The 15,885-nt window shown below is 41.9% G+C and overlaps 3 protein-coding genes across 7 annotated transcripts in view; 1 reads left to right on the forward strand and 2 right to left on the reverse strand.

Moving 5' to 3' along the window:
- LOC108115293 (glutamate [NMDA] receptor subunit 1) lies at positions 1 to 15,040 on the reverse strand. Of its 4 annotated transcripts, none has more exons than XM_017226680.2 (15): positions 14,927 to 15,040; positions 7,452 to 7,726; positions 7,250 to 7,372; positions 5,919 to 6,143; positions 5,611 to 5,813; positions 4,502 to 4,667; positions 4,330 to 4,435; positions 4,100 to 4,260; positions 3,801 to 4,017; positions 3,454 to 3,649; positions 3,187 to 3,399; positions 2,569 to 2,997; positions 1,740 to 1,912; positions 1,427 to 1,683; positions 1 to 1,317 (listed from the first exon to the last, which is right to left on the reverse strand). In XM_017226680.2, exons 2-15 carry the CDS (start codon positions 7,635 to 7,637, stop codon positions 970 to 972), a joined length of 3,003 nt encoding a protein of 1,000 aa, XP_017082169.1. In that variant the 5' UTR covers positions 7,638 to 7,726; positions 14,927 to 15,040; the 3' UTR covers positions 1 to 969. The 4 variants fall into 4 exon arrangements, with proteins under 4 accessions (XP_017082169.1, XP_017082170.1, XP_017082168.1 ...); XM_017226681.2 differs by having other exon boundaries at positions 14,960 to 15,034; XM_017226679.2 differs by lacking the exon at positions 14,927 to 15,040 and adding an exon at positions 14,459 to 14,540.
- The window catches only part of LOC108115291 (inositol 1,4,5-trisphosphate receptor), a 23,520-nt gene continuing 16,216 nt past the window's right edge, over positions 8,582 to 15,885 (forward strand). The window contains exon 1 of one of the 2 annotated variants that reach the window (XM_017226672.2): positions 8,582 to 9,428. The gene's annotated coding sequence lies outside the window, so the exon portion shown is untranslated. The remainder of the gene's footprint in view (positions 9,429 to 15,885) is intronic. The other variant, XM_041817792.1, reaches the window with a different exon arrangement.
- LOC121529796 lies at positions 13,952 to 14,571 on the reverse strand. The gene is made up of 2 exons (XM_041817793.1): positions 14,459 to 14,571; positions 13,952 to 14,405 (listed from the first exon to the last, which is right to left on the reverse strand). The coding sequence occupies exon 2, from the start codon at positions 14,350 to 14,352 to the stop codon at positions 14,155 to 14,157; it is 198 nt and encodes a 65-aa protein (XP_041673727.1). The 5' UTR covers positions 14,353 to 14,405; positions 14,459 to 14,571; the 3' UTR covers positions 13,952 to 14,154.

The following is a 15,885-nucleotide window of genomic DNA, read 5'->3' on the forward strand; positions in this document are numbered from 1 at the left end:
TTCGTTTTAAATATTTATTGGATTTGCATAAACGGTTTACACACTCAAAACATTTAAAATTCAAATTCCACTACTAAATATTGTTTGTTCTTGAATTTTGTTTTTTATGCTTCACATTTATGCTGTTAACTTTCACACTGAATCTTATCAATATAATATGTATACATATATGTATATATATAATTTGTTTGGTTTCTCTTAAAAGTTTCATTTAAGCTTCATTGAGTTTAATTTAATTTTTGTTTAATTAATTGCTTGTCTCGGGATGGCCCTTCCATTGTTATCTGGGGCCTCTATTGCAATCGATTAAATGTATCTTCTTTAAGCCTTCGTTTATCCACGAGAAAATATAATTTGTATAAGTTGTACAGGCAATCGGAGCTTTCAGTTGAGGCAAACTTATGGCCAGATCCAAAATCGGGTTGAGAATAGTTTAGTTGAGAATAGTCTAGTATACAGTTTAGTTCAGTAACAATGGGTGGGTTTTGTGGTGAATAGAGTGTTTTTGAGATCAACGTGAGGAGATTGCTTCTTCTAAAGTTTCTGGTCATGAGTTTATCAATTAACATTTGTATTTACTTCATTCGAGTTCGATTAAAAAGCAGTGAAAAGCTAAAGCGGAGATATAGTAGTTGGGAGAACAGTAAGCACATTGAAAGCGTTAAAAAAGGACAAAAGGAAGCTTTTAACTCTCGAAAGTCCATCGAAAACTACAAAAACTTAATAGACTATCCAATAACTTTGCGAAAACACCTAGACTCTGATTTAACAGACTATTTTTGGCACAGGACCATTGATACGTTAATGAAAAAATTATGTAAATATCTTGTAAAATTATATATTTAAATCCTCCTTCCGGTCCTGGCCACTCACTCCTTTCAGCGATAACAAAACAATCTTCTTGACCCTCTTGAGTTGAGCAATGATAATAATTTTACTACGGTCTAACTGCTTTGGCAAAATGTTAACTTAAACGACCAGATGCGACACATCGCTGGTGTATCCGGGCGAATATCGAGGTGGCAGGACACTTTGCTGGGGCCGTGTCTTGCCCAGCATGGGCATGGGCATTCCCGGCTGATTGGCGGCCATCACCTTCGGACTCTGGCCAGGCTTGCCCAGTTCGTAGGGCCGCCGGACGCGGAGCACGTCGGCAGCGTCTCCTGGCCAGGCTCGTTCCGGTCCCAGTCGCTGACCCAGGCGAGGATACCGACGCTTGTCCACCGCCAAACTGATGGTGCCCGGGGCATGAGTCGAGTTCAGGCCCACGTTGTATTGGCGCTGCATCGCCAGGGAGGCACGAATAGTTTTTCGTTTCTGTGGAAGAGGTATTAGGGTAAGTTTCATGTCTAATGTTCGAAACCAATTTTTCATAGTGTAATCAGCCAGAGATCCACGTACTGGACTTCGCAGCTCCTACTCTCACCTCTATGGTGCCTCGCCACTTGTCCGCCGCATGTCGGGCAATGTCCAGGCGCTTCTGCTTCTTCACCTGGTGCTTCTTGTAGATGACCTCGATGATGATTAGACCCACGCCACCGGCAATGCCCACACCCACCAGTATGAACACCCCCGCCATGTTCTTCAGCCCCAGAGTGTTGGGCGTCTTCTCGAAGAGCTCGCAATTTTGCTGCACGTGTCCGTGGAAGATCCACTGCTTGTCCAGCTTTTCCATGAAACCGCCTGTAGGAAGAATGGATATATAGGATTCCACTTAGGAAGTTATCTAACAGTCTTACTTTCGTGGAACTCCAGGATGGCCAATGTGACTGCATCTGTCCAGGGTGAACCCTTCTGCAGGCCAATGCCGTACCCACTCCGCCCGAAGAGCTCCCCCGCAGTAACCAGTTCGCAATCCTTGGAGGCCTCGTACTCCAGCCGAGAAGAGTCCCAGATAAAGGCCATGAGCTTGCTGGGAACACAATCGCAGATCAAAGGGATGATACGTTAAAATCGTGCTAGTACAGTTTGGGTTAAAAAAGGGGTACAACAAGTAGGAAGAAACGTTCAAGTAACAAGAAAAATTGGCTAGCTTCGATGGACCGAAGCTTCCCATGTCCTTGCAGATTCTTCAGGGTACATTAATTGTTATAAACTTTAGAGTAATAGTTATAATAATTCGGAATCTAAAAAGTCATACAAACAGACTGACAATTTCTTAAGAAAGTTATTTTAGGCAACATTGAAGATTTTCTGCATGGACTTTCGACATGAAGATGCTAAGATATGGAAAAAGAGATGGTTTAGGGGCGGATTATAGGGGGGCAAGACCAACACGAACACGATACTGCTAACGATTACAAAACATATCTAATAGATCGAAACAGAGGATGAACAATAGATAGAGAGACAGAGACAGAGACAGAAACAGAGAAAGATAGAGAGAGTGGCGTTAGGTGGACTGAATTAAAGGTGGCGTATTGGAGAGTGACTTGGAACTGTATTAGTAATAGTAATAGTAGTAGTAGTAGTATAGTTGTTGTCTGGATCTGGAACTGGACAGTAGTGCCATGACATGCGATGCTACGCTCAGCTACGGAAAAGTTCGCGGCCTGAAGCTATCGTTACCCCTTCTTCACATCCTGTATGGCCTGCTCGGCAGTGGCATAGTTGTTGGCCTCCATGGTGCGGTACATGTTGGACAGCTCCACCTGGCGGCGGAAGTACATGTCCACGGAGGAGCCCTTGACGGTGGCGCAGGTCAGGTTCTCCATGGTGTTCCTCAGTCGAGCATCGTTGATACCACTCAACTTAGTTTTGGGTCGCTCCAGCACAAGGAAGGCGGCCAGGTTGGCAGTGTAGGAGGCTACGATGATCATTGCGAATCCTGCCCAGACCATACCCAGCACCCGGGCAGAGAAGCTGCGGGGTGTGCCCTCGCCGATACCGCTGTTCAGCAGGACACCCCAGGCGAACCACACCGCGGAGCTGAGATTCAGGGCCTTCTCCTCGTTGCTATCCGAGTGCGAGAGCTTGAAGCGTCCGAACGGCGAGAATCTGAGTTCGGAAATCGGAAAGTGGTTAAGTTGTTAATATAGAATCCTCTACTCTTGGCCACTCCAGGCGGGGATTAGCTGGGCGCCATTCAACCGCCCAATGCAGCAGCCCTTCAGTTTGCTTCACTTTTGCTTGGGTGGGTTTCAGGAGGATTGGGGTTCCGAGGTCTGGTCCCCGGGTTTCACTCACCTGTCCAGCAGGTAGAGCACGAGCGCCACAACATGGACCGACACCATTACCAAAATCCATAGCGTGTTACTAAACGGCTGCAAGAAAGACACGAGAGTACTCGATCGTGACGGTTTCTTCTCGAGTATTGTAATGCCTTGGTATTTGAATGGTTTTGAGAATTCTATGTACTCGGCACGCTCCGGATTGATGGTTAGTGGTGCCACGATCATGCTAAATGTAAGTCCGGTATTAGTAGGTATAGCTGGCGGTTCCCGCATCGCTTACTCGGCACGTTCGTTGACCAGTTCTCCGATGAGGCCCGTCCACTCCTTCCGCAGCGTCATGGCTCCCGTGCTGTTCCGCAGGATGTAGTGCCCGAATTGTCCGTCGGGGGACAGAGCCAGGTCGTAGGTGAAGTTGATCCTCTTGGACAGTTCGATCAGCAGGTCAATGCAGTAGCCGCGGCAGCAGAATTCGTTGGCTGAAACAGGAAAAAGATAATGTGAATGCAAAGTTCTTAAAACATAAATAAGTTTTTCTATCAGCATCATCTATCAACTATTCTTTGTTGTAAAAAAATAATTAAATTAGAAGTAGAAACGGCAGTAGTGGTTACTGGACAGATTACTCACCAGTGGCATCAGAGTTGTTGAACAGCGGACAAGGACGCTCGTCCGGCTCGCAGCGGAACTCGTCGTCGCCCATCCGTCGCACGTAGACGAAAGGTTTTTCCTCGATGGTCAGCAGCTTCAGATGGGTGGGAATCATTATACCCTCTGGCTTCCGTCGTTGCTTTCCCGGCCAAATGATCTCGCTGTCGTTGATCCTCATCCGCATTTTGGCTCGCATCTGAAAATAGTTTAAGGAGTTGTGGTATAGATTACTGATATCTAAGTCAATTTTAAGATTTCCATTAAAAAGGGCAACCTACGCTGTCGTAACTGAACTTTCCAACCACGTGCTTCTTCTGCTGCTCCCGAATGTTGATCACATCATAGCCTGCGTAGATTCGATCTCCATTGTCGTCAAATGCCACTTGTCCCGTTTCACCCGTGATATTACGGCTCTTAAGGTACTGGAACAGCCGCTTGCCTGCAAAAATAAAGATTTTCTTTAAGCCTTGTTCTTATTTGATCACCTATGTAGGTTAGTTGTACCCACCCGATTCCCAGTTAACAGCCGAGTCACCACAGTCCTTGGGAGCCTCGGCAATGGTCTCGTTGGAAATCATCTCCTTGATGGCGGACGCCAGAACATATACGCTGTCCTGTTTGGGGGAGCCGAGAATCACATCATGCATATTTTAGATTCCAGGCGGAGGAATCCCACTTACCCTAATGTGCCCCTTGTCGCTGTGGGCGTGTTCCAACTGCAGGCCCAGCACTCCATCCGGAGTATTTTCTGCGAACAGCGCCTGCTCTGTCACAATCCACACGTGTCCTTCTCCGGTCATGTTGTACTCCCCAGCATCGCGGAAGATTACTTGGGCGTCCTCCGTGCTGTGGATCGAAATAAAACGTGCGTATGATATTGGTGAATTTGGAAGGTCCAGGACTAACTATTTACGCTTTAGGTCATTGTAGTTGTCTGATTAAAACATAGGAGACTACATTTACTTTCTAGCACATCTACATAAAAGTTATCCACCTTTTACTATTTTATATATCGACAATAAGTTAATCATAAATTGAAAACTTTTAACAGTAAATTGCATGGCAGTTATTTTCCTTTAAAAGAAGTAAAATAACCCACACAATAAACCGTATCTTAATAATGGTTATAATTGACATATGTAGAGCATCTTTGCCACAATTTGATAAAAAACGAAAACGACCAGTTGCTGAGTCAAAGCTTCGCCCCTGATGGAATTCAATCTCAGTAATCTTGTGTATAGCGCTGTTCCATTGAAACTAATTTACGGAGTAAAACATGAACACTCTTTATTGAGAAATGACGGCAATTGACTGTAGGAAGACCCGGAGGGAAGCACTTTGTCTTGAGACTACGATACCCCACTAGCATATATTTAAGACTATATATATAAAATGATATTGATATATATATACCCAGTAAAATATACCCAGTCTATGATAAATATATAAACCAAAAGCTTTAAAATAATTAAATGATTCAAGTTTCTATCATTAAAACCATTTCTAAATAAACGGCCAACAGATAACGCCATTTACTCCGCGTATTAGCGCCATCTGTTGTTGAATCCTTGAATCATTAAGAAATCCTAAAGCATTTGTTTACCTATTAATGGAATAGTATCTGTATAATGACCTTTTTAAACTCGAATTAAGATTTACATATTTTAACATTAAAAGAGAATCAATGACATATCCATCTGTCACTGTAGATAACCACCAAAATCATCTCCAGCATGCTCAACCGAACTCATTTACGATTGCATTACTTACGCAAATTCAAGGCACTCACCTGGCGTACATCAGGTAAACCCTGGACTGGGCCGTCTTCATGTCGATGAGATGCTCGGTAAAGCTCTCCAGCTTGGGTTCGAATTCGACAATCAGTTCCACAGTGGCGCGCACATCCACGTCGTCGTAGTAGGTCTGGGATGTGGTCTGGAAGCGGCCCAGAATGGCTCTGCCATCCGTGTCGGAGCTATGGATGATGATTACCTGTCGCCAGCGGAGCAGATAACGGAACAACTCAATAAGTCAATAAGTCAAATTTGGGTGCATCACTTTTGGGGCAGATGCTAGATGGGTGGCCATCAAACGTACCTTCGTGTAGGCAAAGTGGCTGAGCATCTCCAGCCAGACATCCGCTTGGTGGTAGTACGGGGGCACAGTCCTCAGGAAGGAGACGTGGATGTTCTTGTCGGAGAAGGCCGCATCCCGCGAGGATATGCCAATGACAGGAATTGAATAGAATCCGCTTGTGTAACTCACGGCCGCCGGCGACAAATCACCTGAGGTTTGCTCATGCGAAACGACTACAGCATACACCTGCGGAAGGGGAAGGGTGCCGGGAACAAACCAAATCAGTGGAAATGAGCAATGCAAGGAGGATGCTAAAAGGAAGGGCTCCAGGCGATGGGTGGGTGGTGGTTCGCCAGGTCGGAAGTGTAAATGGCGCCAAGAGGACGTTCAATTGGCTGAGCAAAAATAACGTCAGCCATAAATATAGTTCGTTTATACTTAAGTTCTTTAAAAATATATGAAATATGTTATAAGAAAAAAATATTATATATAATATATAACTATCTTTATTACAGTTACGAAACGCACCGTTAAGAACTGACATTCAATGGAGTCATTGACAGTTTATTTGCTTCCTTTGGGTAATGAAAGGTTGGAAATGGACGCGCATTTTGGGACCTGACATGATAAATTCGCCCTAACATTAATGATGACAAATTCTGCCCCAAAACAACCATCCAATTGATTTGGCCTGGTCTAGTGGGTGTGGACTTCTGGTCCGGACAGCCACCCACTGCTCAAGATAAATGTGGTATAATGCACGGAATGTGATTGATGGAAACCACAGATAAGTCAGAAATTTGGCTGAAGCTGACCACAAAAAGTGTTTTGGCTTTAAGTAAAATTTAAACGAGGTGCCACACTGACAGGTGCATTGTACTTTGGAGCGCCGAATGGCTCTTCGTCATTAGGATTTTTTCGGCACTTTTTGTTTGTTCATGACAGTCGTAATTTATTGCATGAGAATCCAGTTTGATTCTGAAAAGACCTGAATGATAAATGTAAGTAAAGTACGTTACAAAAAAGTAACTTTATGGTCTTTTATTTGACTGTAACTTTCAGAAACGAATAGATTTTTCTTTAAACTTAAACTTAAAGAAATTGTAATTAATATTGGGAACGAGCGATTCCGAAAGTTAACCAAGTAAAAACTTATGGTTATTAAAATCTGGTAGCGCATTACCGTTTGTCATCAAACCATTTCCGAATAATTTCCCTTACAATTATTGAAATGAAGCGAACCAAGCTGGGATGAACATACAGACAGCCATTAGTATGCATATTTGCAGCCCAGAGCGGTGCGATGAAGTGGTCGGAAATGAACAGGTAATTGCATTTGGCTACCGACTTACCCGATTCTCGATGAGCTTGTCGCAGACATTGAAAACCGTCTTGATGGGATTCTTGTCCATGCGAATAGTCTTGTCATAGTAGGTGACCTTGCGTGGTACATATTGCTGATCGAAATTGAGGTGCTGGGGATCAATTGGAAGCGGTATATTTTATATTATAGCATTTGGATTAATGGCCAATCTAGTTAGCAAAAACGCTTGCCTTTATTGTAGTGCTAAAGTGCTCCTCGCTGTCGGAATTGCTCAGTACGCCGCCAATGTTGTACGTTGAGGGATTATCCGAAGCAGTGTGCCTCTGGGCGGCGTCAATCGGCGGAGCCAGTACTGCCAGCAGAATAATGGCGAGCCCGAACAAAGGCCAACAATAAACAAAACCGCCAACAGCCATATTGCAGAGCTCTTTAGTTTTAAGGGAGGAGAAACGGTGTGCTTTGTGTGATGATTTCAATGGTTTCCCGGCCAAAGATCCAGCATTTTCTGCAAATCCAAAAGATGAACAACCAATATTAATGCCATCAACTATCTTTTTAAGGCAGCCAAGCCATTGTTCTATCATTTTTGTTTGATTTTCATCTTTACAAAGAAAACACTTATTACAGTTTTTATCAGGGTCGTCGTGACTTTTAATTAATTCGTTAATCATTCACAAATTTATACTTGTTATTATTGTTTAAATAATAATTTATGCTTACTTTCCTTAAAGAACTATGAAAATTACATTTTAATAAAAAGTAATTGGTCCTTCATTTTAATTTCTTGACAGTATAAACTGAGCATTAACAAACAAAAATTTCTAAATATTTATATAAAATGGTTTGTATTTTTTTCAAATATGCGTTATGTGTTGTTTCGATGATGCCAGATCGCGAGAAAAACTAATGTGTAAGAGATCATCAGATCAAGGTGACTGTCGTTTTTTTGGAAAGTACGTATTTGCGGTATACTTTAAGGCCAAGTTATACTATGATAAAAAAACATGTTATTAATGTTTTTACTATTTAAGGAATTATTTTAAAAAAAATTTTAAATATAACGTTGTTTAGTGAATACGGTCACACCATTTGATCATATGAAGGTTCTGTTTTCTAACTTATTGTTCCTCCAACTCATAGGGGTTATCGGCAACGCAAGCTATAAGTAAGACATATCATTTTTTGTGAAGAAGGCTTTGAAAGGTTTCTATTAACTTCAAATTAGTATATTCCTAAGACCACTCTAATAGAGCACCTAACTTTCTTAAACTTGTCCCCAGCATTTTATAGGTTGTCATCGATTGCGTAAGATAAGTTTAATAATTTATTAAGTATAATTAACGTAACTTAAAAGATTTAATATATGTCTACATACTGCACATTTTTATTTAGTATGTTTTTACGGTCACATTAATCGATCATATGGCGCAATTGCTTTCTAACACTTGTTGCCCGGCCGCGATTACAGTCGGACGTGTTTTCGCTGCCGTTTTTCCGCGTCGGTCCGTCTTATCTGCGCTGCGCTGGCACTTCGTTGGAGAGAGGGAGACGGAGGAGCGGTACACGACTTCGTGCATGACGCGGCGCCCTGGAAAATTGCATTTTCATACGGTTCGAGCTAATTTATCGCCGAAATGATGGTCAATTTATTGGCCTGAGTGCGGAGGGCGAGTGGGCGTGTGTAAATGAAAAAGTGGCTGGAAAAGTGCGAAGAAATCGACAATCGTGTTGCGCGTTTTGTTTGCCTTACGTTGCTGCTGCGCTGCGACTGCGCTGCCGAGGGTGGTTAACGGGATCGCGGGGGCGGGAAAGCCAATTGTTGACGTTGTTTCGCATCTTGCCTCTCTTTCTCTTAACCGGAATTGTTTGTCGCGTGTTTTTTACGGCTGAGTCTTATTGACAAGCCAGCCTCTGCCGGCTGAGGTGCCTTTGCCGCCGTCGCTGCCCCGGCATTGCTATTGTTATTGTTATTGTGTGCGGTTTGTGCCTCCTTCGTCGTTTTCCCTTCCTTCCACTTATTGTTATTCTCTTTTCTGCGGCTAAGTGCGCGCACTCAAGGTGAAAATATATTAAGTTCTTTCGAGTGTTTGCATTTGAATAAAATAAATATAAAGTCAAATTCGATTTACTATCGCCGTCCATCGGCGGATGATTCAATCGCGAGTAGTGCTACCTTTTCGGATACCCATTACCAGCGGCGCTCAGCGGTAAGTACGTAGCGAATCAACCTGTTGCCAATCGGACTCTTTACTGGTTTTTCTGGTTTCCCAAAGGGCTTGCCGCCGATTTAAGTAGGTCATAAGACAATAAGCCTATCGCCTGAACCCCGGCTAATTACCCAGATAGCTATTATCTAGCAGTCACGCCCTCCCTAGAAGTCCGTTTGCCTCTGCTTTGATTTGCTTTTGCTGCATAATTGAAAGTAAATCAAAGCGAAGACAACGGAAAACCTCACTGATTCAATTACAATGCAATATCAGCGGCGTAACGAAGCCATCTGCAATCATTTGTTTATTACACAAAAAGAAAAGTAGAGGGTTCTTATAGAGATAATTTCAAAGTGATCTCTCAGCTAAAGGCACTTTTTAATACTTTCAAGATAAGAGAATATTTGTACTCATCATAAAACCATATTCCACATAATTAATCATATGATTCAATGGTTTTCGATAAAACAAATTTATGTTAAATAAATACAGTTGAGTAAGTTTGTTTTTACATAGTTTTAGGAACACTTTCCCAAAAGTTATAATCATGCATATGTTAGTCATTGAGTATTTGCCTTTAAAAAGTCTGGATTAATCTTGATTTGTTATACCTTCGATAGATAGTTTTATAATATCAATTTGAATAGAATTATCGAAAGTGTTTTCCAAAGAATTTATTACTAGAAAACTGTCGGTCAGGTGTTATTTGCAGTCAGAAATGTAAAAAAAATAAATATTAATTTATTTACATAAGAAATTCTATTTACTAAACAAAAGTTTAAAGTGTTTAAAGATTATATTTCTGTATATTTTTTTTAAACTTGGAACTTAAAAAAAACATGAAAAGATGCATGACAATTTCCTCTTAGTGCAAAAATGTTGATTGCAGGCAGAGCGAGAGAGAAAGAGATGCTGACAGGGCCGACGCGTGCTTAATTAAGCGCCACATTGTTGCTGTGGACTGGGAAGGTACAGGAAGGCAGAGGCAATGCAGTTCGGGAGGCTGTTGCGACTTTCTCGCCTGCAGTCAGTTTTCATGAAGTTTTACTCAGTGTAGGGGAGAACAGGGGGACGAGTTAAGCCTGCTGCATGCGATGATTTCCATTTAATTGCTTCGCACGACGATGGCTTTTCATCGCCAAATTGCACTTTTTGCAATCATGAGAACGCACTTAAATACCTTTTAATATACATGTAATAAAGATCACATTAAAAGACTTGTGAACATACGATAACGACCAATTATTTTCTCATTAATGTTAAATAATAAAAGCCTAACAAATCACTACATTTAAAAATTGGGGGAACAAATTGATAGCTACAATGAGTTTTACTCGAATCAGATAATTAGCTAAACAAGGCAAGTTGTTATGTTATTAGTTCGTTTAATAACATAGAAAACTAACTCTTATATTTTGCTATTGAGAGCGTAGCAATAAAAATATCAAGAATTTTAACCTTGTTATTACGCTTGTTTCTAATGGCTGTTATTTAAAGTAATTAAACTAAACTTTAGACAATTTTTAAAACGGAATTTGCTGAACAATTCACCTCAATGGTGTATTAGCATGCAGAATAGAGAGTGATTAAAGGCCAAATCTTGTATTGTTCTTAAAAGGTAAAGAATTTGAAGTACATCGGAATGTTTTCGTTGAGAACTGTATATATATCACAGATATCAACATTCAGTTAAGGTCGAGGTTCATATTTAATTGATAAAGAAAATGTGAAATTTATTTCTTATTCAAGTATATCTTTATGCTGTAGTTATAAAAAGCTTATGTGTGTTCTTAATCTTTAATATCTAATTTTAAAAATGCTTAATTTCTCAAACTAGGAATTTTGTAACTGGCAACATATCAAATTAATTAAGTTTCTTCAACTAAGAGAAGATTTTATATTAGACAAAACTGATTTTAGTAAATACGAGTACAGTGTACACCCAACTCTCAGCCCTACTAATTTGACCGCAATCGTATTACCATCCATATTTATGTGTTGCCCATGAGCATGTGCATAATTTGCCGCTGAATTGAGCATTTTGTGGAGTTATGAGGGGAAAGCGAGAGAGAGGATGGCGCCCGGGGGCGCCAGCAATTAACATAAATAGGCAAATTGTGTAAGCGACGTTCTCATGTTGTAAATAAAATATAAGCCCCCATCCACACACTCATGCGATGTGCAAGTGCCCAGGCCCAAGCACAAGCCCACTTGCCTGCAATTAATGGGAGTGAGTGCACCCGGGGGTCGGGTGTTATCAATGAAGCGGACTGAATGAGGGAAGAGTGCTCTCATCGCGTGTCAGTGTCTGCGTGAGCACCTGAGTGCTTGCATGTTTTTGCTCAGTCGAGCCGAGATCTCTTTGGCTTTTCAATGGCTTTCAGGGACCAGACAGGGCCCAGACCTTAATAAATAGCCAAATTACTGAAAATCACGTCTGATTTGCCTCGCTTCTCGTTTTTAAATGATTTTCACTTCATTTCTCATTCCCATCCGCACTCATTTTCTATTAATCCCCCATAAATAGTTGATTGCGATTCAACAGTTTCAAGCCCACGTAATCCCTCAAGTTCAGATGGCTGAACCACGTTCATAATTTCCCAAAGGAAAGCTGTTATTCTCTCTTCATTTGGCGGGCTACAACAAATCCCTTATGAAAATGCATAAACCATGTATAGGAAAATGCACGTTCAACGAATTGAATATAATGTCAACTACTTTTAACTGATTCAGACATGGCTCGTACTTTCGACAAGGTTTCTTATGAATTTCACACTTCGATTCGTTCGATATTCAAATTTTTGCATGTCCATTTATATGCCAGTTAATGAACTTCAAGTGTAAAGGGAAGGGTATTTGCATAAGTGTAACTTCTTTATAAGTTTATTTATGCAAAACCCAAATAGAAATACCATGCAAAATAGAAGAGCACTATAAGATCCCAAGAAAGATGGTTGCCTTTTTTCGCTTAACACCAAAATTTAACTATTTTCAGTAGCATATTTGAAAACTGCCAAAAATGTAAACCGAATCCACAATGCAAAAGTATTACCTCTCAAATATTAAACTTAAAAAGGAACTCTATTTGCATTTTTACTAAAGAGTATTTCAACTTCCTGGTTGCTCTTCAAGAATTTTCTTCGACAGTTTTTGTTCAACTATTTAACATAGCGAACGTGCCATGGCTAGCATTTTATTCAATTTTCGATGTTGGTGCAGCGTGTGCGGGGATTGCAGATTGCGAGCTCCATTGAATGTGGCAGGGCATGGCGTTAGTGGGTGCAGAGGGGAAAGTGCAGGATGACTGGGTGGTACTGGTTTGGAGGCGGCGAGAGGGCCTTCAGTGTAATTCAAACTGACAGGCTGACAACAATGAGAACATCTGGTTCGACGGCGGCTCGCATTTGATGATGTCTTATTGAAATACTTGGAGCGGCTTTCGAATTTGAGCTTGCGAGTTCTACCGACACACAGGTAGCAGTTTTAAATAGTTATCAATGAGTATGAAACCGCAGAAGGGGTTCAGATTGTTTGACTCTGCCGTAAAGCGGTTAAAGCTCAATTGGGAGAATATCGATCAGGTCGCTGGGCGGATGCCTGAGTAATTTCTCCCCCCGGCCAATTTGAGATAATTTAATTTGGCCTCCGTAAACGGGAATTGTTTTATGTGCGATCCGGCAGCCAGGACAGGTCCCCAAGGAGCCGACCGCAGACAAAAGCTTCAATAAAAAGCCCCCGAAACTTTGAACCGAACTTTGTCGCCTCAGTCGTTCTCATCCACGCCCTGTTGCTTTAACCTTTTGGTCCCTTTTCCCTTTTCCACTTTCCATTTTCCCCTTTCCCATTTATTCATGTGGTGCAGCCTTTGTGTGCGGCTTAGCCGGGAAACCCATCTAAGCCAATAACCAAGTCAAGGATGTCCGTCCTCCGCCTGGCGACTGCCGAATCTGCTAAAGTGTTGCGACTTCCCTGGCCCATTGTTGGCAATTCACATTTAATATTTTGTGTACTTTGCAGCATCCTTGTAGGCAATTTTCGTAAGCATTTTTCACACACGACTTGCCAAACAGATGTACGTATTTTGATTCGCTCCACTGGGTCCCAATCCGTCGGATTGATGACAGTCGGACTTGCTCCGGAGATTGGCAAAAGTGGGGGCCGGGCAGGACTGGGCCATTCTGTGCATGATTTCAAGCATTGCACATTGATGTGCCTCACTGAGTCGAATTTCCCAATCGGTCTATTGTTGCCAAAGTGCTTAATGCCCAGCAATTCAATGGGCTTTGGCCACTATTTGGGTTAGGCGAACAAAGGAAAAGGATTTTAAAAAGATTTGCGTTTGTCCATTGGATTTTTGATGAATGTATGTTTGAACGATTTTGGGCTAGAGAAAGAGAGATTACCAATTAACCGGGCTTGAAAAAAAATAAAAAAAAGGTTTTGGTATACTAAGAATTCAAGAAATACTTCGATATTGTTCACCCCAGATTTTTTCTTTTTTGCCAAACTGTAGTTTTCAGGAACGTAATTCTAGACAATCTTTTTTGGACGATTGGTTTATTTGTTCTTTTGTTTTGAATAGTTCCTAACGGATGTAGACAGTAGATTTATAAATGATTCATTATTGATTTAATACAGCCCTAAATTGACTTTTAGTTATACAAAACTAAATAAAAATTTTCCTAAGTGGAAATCTAAACAGGTAAAGAAAAGAAATCCCTCCATCTCAATCGTAGTCGAAATTGTAAAGTGAATCTGTGGTCGTGTTGTTCACTCTCTTTTGCATGTTTCGGAGTTGCATTTCATCGATAGCTGGTCCGAAGGCAAACACAACCAAGAGGAATATAACTAAGCCCACGATGATGAGCAGGACACAAACGACGGTGGAATACACGATACACTGGGCTGTCTGGACGGAATCCATGACGGTATGGATAAGCACGACCACGCCTCAATCACAGAACGCCACACTGCAAACTATTTGGAGTCATTTTGTGAGCATTTAGCACGGCTTAAACACATTTCCTTACATCACCACCACGGATGTCCCTTCTGCATATCCATTTCTTCAGCCCTCGGCTCCGCCTTGATTTCAGGGCATTTAATCAAGTTATTGTATTGGCTAAGGGCGGTGGGCGTTGAGCGTTGGGCGATGGGTGGCTATCGCGAGTTAAGTTATGCAAACACTTTGTGTGCCACTCCTTCGGGATGCTTTGCTTTCTCTATTCTTTTTGCGCGCACACACACTCGCACAGACTCTCACAGACGCACGCACACAGAGGGAACTTTTATCACACGCACACAGGACGAACTTTTTATCCTTTGTTCTTCTTCCGTTTTCACTGGGAATTTTCGGTGTTTTGAACTGGGTGGAACTTATAATTTGTACTATTTTCGTTAATTTTGGTTCTTTGCCAACGATTGCCTGACATTTTTCACCCAGATTGAGCTTTTCATATCGTATTTCACTGGCCCAGCATCACATCACCCATACGCACTGTGGCCAGGCAGCGGGAGCAAGTGTTGCCTACTTTTCGACGCCCGCTTAACACGACGACTGGCTCTTCCACTTTTCCTTTCCTTTTCGGGGCTGCGCAGGACAACGTGGCGCTTTGGACGATGCTCGACAACTGAAAATCCCATCTCAACATCTTCGTAATCCTTTAACTTTCGGGCTTTAAGCTTTGCGAAGGAGCTTTGTAAGCTATCCCCAAACTGAGCCGCGCCTGCGTCCAGGAATGTAAACAAATTCCGCTCAAAGGGTCGTGGTTTTCCCGCTCTTTTCTTTAATCTCAGCTGTTTGGAGTCGCACGCGATTCCAGTCAGCTGACTGGCGCCTCTGCCATCGCCGTCTGTGCTGCCGCTGCTGCTGCTACGCCAACGTCGACGTCTGCATTTGTTTGCATGCCAACCACTTGTGGCTCTTTGTTGTTTGTTTGTTTGTTTGGCTTCTCCCACGCCTACGCATGTGATCTGCCCGACTCGACTTGCCCGAAGCTTTTTCATTGGCTTGACCGTCGAATGCTAATTCACGCACCGGTTAGTCTGTTTAACAGATTGCTTTTTGAGCACTTTGTAACCGCTTGACTAGTTTAATCGCCTGACTTGACAGGCCGATAATATTAATATCCTCGCTGAGTCATGTGGCATGTGTGCTAAGACAAGAAATGTGACTGTGCTGGTGGTGGGCTAGGTCAGTCCACAATTTGGTAGAAGGAAAGGAATTACAAAGACTATAAGAATGTAACCAGTAACTCTATAAAACATTTATGACTAATTAAGCAATAATAAAAGTTTTAATTTACCATAAAACTTAAATTACTATTAAAATTACGTAACCGGAGCCACGCTATATAGATATTCCTTAGAAATTGGTTTGTTTAGATCTCACCCTACTTGTTTCAAAAACGCTAAGGTAAACATTTTATTTAAATTTCATTGGCTTTTCAATATCAAA

The sequence above is a fragment of the Drosophila eugracilis genome, unplaced genomic scaffold (genome assembly GCF_018153835.1).
Source record: "Drosophila eugracilis isolate 14026-0451.02 unplaced genomic scaffold, ASM1815383v1 contig_1897, whole genome shotgun sequence".
Taxonomy (NCBI): domain Eukaryota; kingdom Metazoa; phylum Arthropoda; class Insecta; order Diptera; family Drosophilidae; genus Drosophila; species Drosophila eugracilis.